The 9,675-nt window shown below is 31.7% G+C and overlaps 1 protein-coding gene across 6 annotated transcripts; it reads right to left on the bottom strand.

The window, feature by feature from the left end:
* Positions 1-4,490: 4,490 nt before the first annotated feature.
* LOC106057881 (heat shock protein hsp-16.2-like) lies at positions 4,491-9,360 on the bottom strand. 6 transcript variants are annotated; one of them, XM_056036963.1, is made up of 5 exons: positions 9,216-9,360; positions 8,488-8,619; positions 7,978-8,097; positions 6,673-6,852; positions 4,491-5,265 (listed from the first exon to the last, which is right to left on the bottom strand). In XM_056036963.1, the coding sequence occupies exons 2-5, from the start codon at positions 8,605-8,607 to the stop codon at positions 5,143-5,145; spliced, it is 543 nt and encodes a 180-aa protein (XP_055892938.1). In that variant the 5' UTR covers positions 8,608-8,619; positions 9,216-9,360; the 3' UTR covers positions 4,491-5,142. The 6 variants fall into 6 exon arrangements, 5 of the variants coding, with proteins under 5 accessions (XP_055892938.1, XP_055892940.1, XP_055892939.1 ...); XM_056036965.1 differs by having other exon boundaries at positions 8,488-8,538; XM_056036964.1 differs by having other exon boundaries at positions 9,220-9,360.
* Between the last annotated feature and the right edge of the window lie 315 nt (positions 9,361-9,675).

Genomic DNA, 9,675 nt, shown 5'->3' with positions numbered 1-9,675 from the left:
GTGTAAAGTCAGTCCTGAACTGTTGAACCCAGTGCAAGCCCGGAACGAGACGGAGAGGCCAGTGCAAGACTTGATACTGCGGAACGGTGTTATCGGAGAGATATTTTTACAGTGTACGGGTTGCCAATTGTACAGTATTGGCTGTTATTTATTCAACTATTAAAGTGTTACGTTACTTTGGAGCCCTGAGTTTTCAAGTTCTTTAAGTTGGTGGTGTATGGTGCAGTTTGCAGAGAGCCTGGATAGTGAGATTCGTAACAATATATATATATATAGGCTATGTATGTGTGCTTCAACCGCTACCACTACCACATGTTTAAAAAGTCTACAAACTTGTTACTTTTGAATTAGTAACTTAAACACTTTACTTCAATTAAAAATATATAAACATATGCCTTTTGTTTATTATTATTTTTTTTAAATAAATAAAAGTTTGTAACTTTTTAGTTAACTTTTGCCCATTAGCCTACGTATTGCTCAGATGTTTGGTCCGGAAGAACTATGTATCACTGCCAGGAGAAGGCAAAGCGAGCATTAATATGATAAGCTACAATCTACCAAAAACCACAATATATAAAATAGCGAGTTTTGCACCAGTTTTCACGGCGCGGCGTCATGATGCTCTATTATTGGCTCTAGTCTCCCATAGGTCCATGTTGAATTTAAGCTTCTCGGAGAGGCTCTAACGGGTGTCCTTGAAGCATTTTATTTGACAACCTTGAGCTCGCTATCTATTCGTTAGCTGGCTTTAAAGTAGCCTATTATAGATCGGGAGTTGCCCATTCTGCAGACGTGACCTTCCCATCGCATTTGAGACTACATAAGGATTGTGTGGATGTTATGCAGGCTTTCTCTTTGTAGAACTTCTGCGTTAAGTATTTTATCTTGCTACTTTATTTATGTCATCAATAGTAGACGCCTTGGCAGAATACCACAAGGTCAACTCCCACAAGACATTCTGTATGGTGATCCTATAAATGGCAGGAAAGCTGCAAGTAGCCCACTTTGAAGGAATACTGATTCATGGGAATGCGACATGAAATTCTTAAAACCAGCTATTGGGAAGCACCTATATGTGGTGATGCCTTGAAGCACACATTTCTAGTCAGTCTGCGAGTTAGGCAAATGAGAAAATATAAGCAAACTCAACGACAGATTCAGTAAGTAGCTTGTGTAGTAGGCTAGTCTCTGAAGCTTTCATAAAGAGCAACTCAGCACTGAAGCTGTACATATGTTCACTCCTGGCCTGGTTGTTAGAGTCTAGTTGAGATGCATGCCATATTTAATAGGCAGTGGAGTGCTCATGGCGGTATGACACAAGAAGTTGCAAAAGGAAAAGATAGTCTCTTAAAATGACACAGTAGGAAAGCTCATATATCTAACACCCCTTCTGGCAATAACAACCTTACCGAGTAATATCTTATCTTATATAATACAGACGTTACTTCAAAAAGAAGATGATTACGTCCTACGCGTCATGCATTTAGTCATGCATATTAACCAATGACTTAAATTCTGCCAAGTCACTGGTTTTCCTGGCTAGCTCAGGCAACCCATTCCATGCTCTAATAGCACTAGGGAAGAAGGAGTATTTGTACAAATTTGTCCTAGCATATGGGACGAGGAATGTGCCTTTATCTTTGTGTCTTTCAGAGTATTTTATTAAATTGTGTTTTTGTATTTGAAGATTATGGTTCAGTGTTTTATGTATGATTGCTACTTTACTTTTGAGCCTTCTGTCCTGAAGGCTTTCTAAATTTAGTGATTTTACTAAAGGTGTTACTCTAGTCAAATGTGAATATTCGTTTGTTATGAATCTCACTGCTCTATTTTGTGTCTGTTCCAGTTTCTTAATGTTTTCTTGAGTTGAGGGGTCCCAAACGGAGGATGCATATTCTATTATTGGCCTAACCAAGGTTAAGTAACATTTTAGTTTTATGTTCTTATTTGATTTATAGAAATTTCTTTTAATAAATCCTAATGCTTTGTTTGATTTTTTTGTAGTTTCATCAATATGTGGATTCCATGATAGTTTTTCATTTATTATAACACCTAGGTATTTTGCGTTTTTAGTCTGTGATACTGGTTTGCCATGAATAAGATAAGTGGAATTAATTTGTTTTAGTTTTTTTGTTACTCTTAACAACTGACATTTTTCTGGGTGGAAAGACATGCTCCAATTTGATTCCCATTTCTGTAATTCATCTAATTCTCTTTGTAAAATATCTGTGTCTTGTGTTGTTTTTATTGTTCTATATATTATGCAATCGTCTGCAAATAATCTGACTTTTGTTCCTGAACTAATGCAATTTGGTAAATCATTTATGTAAATTAAAAATAGTAGTGGACCCAAGACTGTACCTTGAGGTACACCTGAGTTTACTGTTATCGGTGTTGATTTAGAGCCATTTATTATTACAGTTTGTTCTCTCCCTATCAGAAAGTCTTTGATCCACTGATGCAGTGGACCATTAATGCCGAAATATTTTAATTTTTTAAGCAAACTATGGTGGTGAACTTTGTCAAAAGCCTTAGAAAAATCTAGTAAGATAGCATCTATTTGTTCACTATTATCTAAACCTTTTGAAAAATCATCAATTAGTCCTATTAGTTGTGTTTCACATGATCTATATTTCCTAAAGCCATGTTGGTATGGTGTGAGGACATTATGTTTGTCTAAGTGGTTTATGATGTTGCTACATATTATGTGTTCTAGGATTTTACATGTGATGCTGGTAAGTGATACTGGTCTGTAGTTCCCTGGGTCAGATTTTTCTCCTTTTTTAAATAGGGGGGTGACATTAGCTTCTTTCCAGTCCTTTGGTACTCTGCCCTGGTTAAGTGAAGCCTGAAAGAGTATTTTGAACACTGGGGCTAGCTCATTACTTAGTTCTTTGAGTAATCTAGCTGGAATACCATCAGGTCCAGAAGCTTTATTTGGTTTGGTGTTGGCTAATAGTTTTTGAATTCCATTTTCTTGTACTACTATATCTTCTATGTTGTCTACTTGGTTCAAATTCAGTAATATGTCTTTGTCTCCTGGGGCTGAGAATGCTGATGCAAAGTATTTGTTTAGAATGTTTGCTTTAGTTTCATTATCATTATGTAATGTTCATCTTTTAATGGCGCTACGCCTGTTGTTTCCATTTTCTTAGACTTAATGTATGACCATAGGTTTTTGTTGTTATCTTTAGATATTACATTGTTTATGTATTCACTCTGCAGCTGTCTGCTTACTTTTTGGGTTAAGTGTTTAATTTTTATATACTTTTTGTAAACTCTTTCTGCATTAGTTTCTTTAAATTTTCTATAGAGGTTTTCCTTCTGTTTACAAAGCTTCTTTAGTCTATTATTAAACCAGCATTTATTTATTTTGTTTGATGTGTATTTAGTTGGTATATGATTTTCTATAATGCTTTTAAGATGGTTTTTAATGAAATTCCAGAGGTCATCGACTGGTTGGTTAATGTCTTTTTCTAATAAGAATGTTTGTTGAAAGTTTAGTGCAGCTTGGTGTAGTTGTGTTAGGTTACATTTATTCCAGAGTAAGATTTTTCTTTTGGGTTTTGTATTGGCTACTGCTTTTATCTGACTGTGTATTTTTATGATCTCATGGTCTGATAGACCAGGGATAATTTCATAATCAACTACTAATCCAGGTCTGTTGGTTAAGAAGAGATCTAATGTGTTGTTTAATCTAGTTGGCTTTTTAATGATTTGATCTAAACTTAGGTTGTGTAAAGTTTCTATGAAAAGCTCATTTATGTCCTTAAGGTTTTGGTGTTTATCTATGGTTAGTGTTTTCCAATTTATATCAGGTAGGTTGAAATCACCCATAATCCAAAAAACTGCATTTTTATTTGTCTCTTTAAGTGTAGTAATCTGATTACATAGTTCCTGCATGTATTCTAAACTAGAATTTGGTGGTCTGTAAATGCTGCCTATTATTAGGGATGTTGAGGTGGTATTAATTTTACAAAATGTTGATTCTACATTTTTGAGTTAGGTAAGGTAATTTCTTCTGCTATAAGAGTGTTTTTTATTGCTAAAAGAACTCCTCCATGATTATCAGCCCTATCTTTTCTAAGATTATTATAGACTATTCTATTAGTCTAACATTTAATATTGAATTTTTATTTTTGGTTTCATTCATTAATAGTGTAATTTAAATTGGCTACAATACTATGATACTTAAATCTTAAAAACTAATTAATCACATGAGCCTATAATGTTCTAATAATAGATTACACCAGTGATAGTCCATAGATTTCCTGAATGTCCTAGATCAACTTTATGTGAAGAAATTTTAGAATTTATCAAAATAGTATATATTGCTTAAGGTTAATATTGTCTCAAATGTGCTTTTTTGTAGTTAAAATGATAGAAATCAATTTACTTTTCTCTACAGGTCAATATGCTAAAAAACAAACTTAAACTTGTTGATGAAAAAAAAAAAAAATTGATTCAATCAATTATTAATTTTATTTATTATTTATTTTACATAAATCAACATCAGCTTGGAATGAAACAAGGTTGAAATATTAAAACCAATTTATCATATAAGAATTTAGCAAACTTTCAATATTACATTGATAGTCAATAAACAAATGCTAATCATAAGGGCTTACCAAAGTAAATAATACATAAAAACAGATTTATTATGCAATAGAAATTTCAATTAATGACAATGAAACATGTAAAGAGAAAAAATGCTCAAATACTAAAACAATACCTTTAATTGATAAAAGGCTCTTAAACCTCTTTTTGTTCTGCAGGTTTAAACATTTAGTTAGTAATAGTAGTCAACTTATAACCTAAACTTACCAAGTATAGTCATCAAGTAACTATTAGAAAGTAATTGTGTTCACATGCATAAAACATTACATATTGTAAACAAACAACCCAGTCATAAATACTTTTCAACAATAAATACAGCCACTGTACAATTAATACTAACATTAATTGAAACATCAGGTTTACATTAAAAAAATTATGATTACAAATAAACTAAAAGAAAGTAATGGCAGTGAAGATTTTTATAAAATAACAATGTGAACACAGTATAGCGATGAAAATGAAGGTTAATTCTTTCAATGTATGAAAATGTAGATGAAAGTTGTTATTTGAAGGAAGTTGTCACACTCATTCTTTAAATTCAACTTGTATTGGAACTTCATCCAAAGTTTCTTTGTTAGATCTGGATATTGTAATACTCAGCTGACCATCTGAATTCATTGTTGACAGGGCTGATTTGAAGTCAACATTCTGTGAATAAAAATTCACTTTTAAATAATTTTCACAATTTAAACAGATACTTTGAAAAATTAAATAATGGTCACGAGCCCCACTGTCCATACTAAATATAATGGAGTTACAGCAATGGTCTAACCACAGGTAGTTAAGTCTTTCATGTGTTTGACCAACAATTTAGTCTTCGACTAAAGTAATTCTAGAACCAAGTTACCCAGGTCTGCTACTTCCACTACAGCCAACACCCTGAACAACTGAAGAAAACAGCACACTATTTTTCCTTGGCACAGTCTACAAAAGAGCTGACAGCTCAGCAGCAATAAAGCTGGCTAGAAGAAGAATAGAGGAAGTACCCAGGTCTGGATTTAAATTGGATCCATGTTACTGCTTTATTTTCTATATTGCAGCTTTATCTTATTTGAATTTTAACTGCAGATTAATTTAGATCCTCAAATTGATATTTAATTGAAAATCCAGCTTGTTGTTTACAAAGATAATAACCAAAAAAAAATGAAATACCATTGTAAATCTCTATTATATAATATCTACTTTGTTGGAGCATCATATCTAAAAAATTATTAGATTGAGCTAAAGTAGTTAGGAATTCAATAACATTTTATTTTAAATGTCTGTTGATATGTAGCAATATACAGCAATTCGTAGACATTTCATGGTTGGTTTTGGTCATAATGGATTGAATAGCTAGCCACTGTTTATAGTAATGGATGTGTATGGGTAAATAGGCTACATGCATAAGCAACTGCTAAAAAGCAGTTTAACCATGAAGAAGATTCCACACTTTAACTGAGTAGTCCTGATAGAATTATAACAGTTTGACATCAATGATGAATAGCTGCGTGAGGCATTAGTTGCCATGAAATTACAAACACAATAAGTACATAAAAATAATATATAGTAATTTATACATGTTTTAAAAATCAATAAAATGACAACTATACATTGTCACTACACAATAAAATTTGCAAATTAAACACAAATGTGAAAGCAGTTTTTTTATATGGCAAAGAGACTTGGACATCAACAAGCAACAATACAGACAAGCTCCAAGTATTCACCAACAAATGCTTGTGAAGAAAAGATGGCTGAATTAATACTTTTACAGCCTGTGGGGAAACAGCTCAGCAGTATCACAAATGGGGTAGAATTGGGCATACAATGCAATGAACAGAAAACATTGCAAAACAGGTTCTAGACTGGAAACAAAAGTGAAGAGAAAGGTTAGGAGACCAAAGTAAACATGGAGGAGAATGGCAGACCAAGAAGATGGTATGAGGGACACAGACCCAATTGAGGGGAATAGCCCAATAGCAGAGTATTGTTATGGCCCTGTGCTTTGGGAGACAAAAGGATTAAGTAAGAAATCATTTATATAGTGGCAAAGAAAAAAATAAAACTACCAACCTCTGGTAATGTAAAAGATCTTGTCATTTCATAACAAACAGAACTGTTATCATTCTTCTCTTCATGCGTAGCTTTAATAGTTATTTTCTGATTGTCAGATGTTATCTTAACTTCCTCTGGTCTGTACTGATGGAGATCCAAGTGAATTCTCAACTCCTTATCAGTTGTCTGTACTTGAAACTGAAATAACCACATTAGTTTCAATGAGAATGTTGTGTATTTATTGCATACATATAAATAATATACATTAGATGAAGTGAAAGGATTATAGATCTTTAAATTGTTAAAAAAAAATGTGAAGGTTTTTTTTGTAAAAACTAAAATCTCTCTACATATATGTGTGATCATATTTGTTAAATATTAAATAATGAGGCAACTATTTTAACTACTTTGAATTAAATATAATAACAGTACCAGAGCTGTGGAGTCTGTACCATTTTTGGATTCAAGGTGTCAGGGTCATAATTATTCAGACATTGCTTCTTGCTCTTGGAGTCAGTGCCTTCAAATTTTGAAAATGACTCACCAGCTCTGGGTAATTCTGTCTCTATGTCATTGTTAAAAAGAAAAAGGTTTATTTAACAATGAAAGTCCACATTGTAAATAAGAATATATTTTTTAAAACATTATAACTAACAAAGTTGGAGACTGGTTTTAAACAAAATCTACATGCTCAATATTTTATGGCCAAAACACCTTTAGAAGACATTTCAAGAAACTTTTTTACAACCTGGTCCATAACAAGTTCTTAAATGTTTGTTGATAATGGAAGAAAAAAGTTATTTGGTTTTGTTATTTAGGATGATGGTTTTGTTATTTAGGATGATGATAAGGTATAATTTGCAACTTTTTTTTACGGAGGGGTGGGGTCTGGGGAGGCTCAATTAATAGGCATAAAATATTTGAATATATATTTTTTTATTGTTCTATAAATATACTTTACTCTGTGACATTTTTTTTGTGATATTAATATTGTGAATTTGTGAACTTCATGGATTATTAAATATCTTTTGTGAGTGTTGGATTTTTCATTATTGGGGTAAGTGTGTTTGACTTAATTTTTGCATGTTAAATTATGGTCTGCTGCTTCTGATTTAATTTTTAAAAATCCCTATTTTCTTGGGCAATAAAAATGATATATAATATATCAATAAAAGCCAATGTGAAATTGGTCAAAAAAATGGTCTTAAAAGTAGAATGTTGAGAGCTCAATCTGTTTTCTGCCATAAACCAACTAAAACATTTCTTTCCAGGATAAAACAAAAAAGGACAAATTCTGACACAGTTTTTATATAATATACTTACATCTGACTCATGTTGTTTCACATTAGTTTCATCATCAGAAACATCTCTGTTATATTTCTTTTTATTCCACTGCCTTGAGCTAAGAGGTCTGTGAAGTCTTTTAACAGATCTAAGTTTTCTCTGAACAAAAAATATATAGAGATCTATATATATAATTAGAATATAAAATTAACTAAAATTTCTCTCTATAATGTATAATAGAAAAATAATAATAATAAGGCAGCTATAATGACATATTATATATATATATATATTTAATATTTAAATTTACCTATATATAGTAAAAAAATCTATTTAACAAAATAATACATTTTTAATTATTTGAAGCAGATCTTTAGAAAACTGTCAATAAGACATTCGTTGATATAAAAAAAAAATATTATAATTTTAAAAAATATCTATTATATTTAACCCATACTCCTATTTTTTGTTTTTATTAAATTTTTAGTGCAGGTTGACTAGATCATTAGTAGATCTAAGATATAAGACACACTATATTACTATACTTACCTCAGGATTCATCACTTTAGCTGCCAATTTTGTCAGTGGATAATCTCTTTCCTGAAAAAACGAAGGTTTGATTGCCTTAATACACCATGGTTCAATCAGTTCATCAGCCCAATCCAGCATTTCCTCATTCAGCTGTGGTGTAATTAAAAACATTTTTGCTTTTTCAATGCTTAAATTATTAATCAACTTAATGATTCCCCTTTCGATAAATTATAAAATAAAATACCACAGAAACACAGATACGAACTCCGAGTACTTCTACTATTATACTACATAGGACATAGATCTAGATAGATTCTAGATCTAGACAATCTAGTACTACTACTGGAGTCACTAGTCGCTAGCGCTAGAGTTAAGACTATTTAGAGTCTATGTGTTAGACTAGAGTAGACTATCAGTGTGGTCCAGTGTAGAGCTAGTCTAGTTCAGAAACTAGAATTCTGAGCGACCGATTGTTTTGCCAAAGTTTTAATGATATCTAACAATTCTCGAATCATGCCTGCTTAAATATCATTCCAAAGCCTAACTAGAAGTTTCCGTACAGTTACTAGATCTAGAGTCTAAATTTAGAATAGAAGTCGAGAAGTTGCTAGAAAAGCTGGTATAAGTTCGTACGTGTCGTATGAAAATGGAAATTTCACGATCGGCGATGGAGTTTATTCTTTCAACTTATAGATCTAGATCTAGCAATAGATCTTTATAATCCAATTATAACACAGTAATCTAACCTACGTTATGGTTCAATGTTACAAACTGTATAGGCTTAAAGTATCTAGATCTAGAGCTAGATTCTTGAAAAGCTCATCAATAATAAAGTTGTCTAAGAATGATTTTTTTGTGCCATCTTTTTTTAGACATTGTAAACAAGTTACTTTATATTCATTCGCATTAAATGTCTTAGATTCGCTTATATACATATCTAGATTATTATAGATCTAGGTAGTGCTTGTTGTTGTTGTTTTTTTGTAAAAAAAAAAATGAATAGGTGCCGGTAGTCGGTGATGGATTGCCTAACTTTTAACTAATAATAAATTAAATAATAAACGTCGTTAAAATGCCAAAAAAAAAAAAAAAAAAAAAGTAATAATTTTTCGAAATTTTTCCCCACATTGAAATAGGTAGCCTACCGGTGCGTACCGTCACAAAAAAAAGAGCACTGGATCTAGGAATAAAAGAAACTAGATTTAG

This window comes from Biomphalaria glabrata, chromosome 7, assembly GCF_947242115.1.
Source record: "Biomphalaria glabrata chromosome 7, xgBioGlab47.1, whole genome shotgun sequence".
Taxonomy (NCBI): Eukaryota; Metazoa; Mollusca; class Gastropoda; family Planorbidae; genus Biomphalaria; species Biomphalaria glabrata.
Note: the sequence above shows the minus strand (reverse complement) of the source record. Positions and strands in the feature narration are given on the sequence as shown.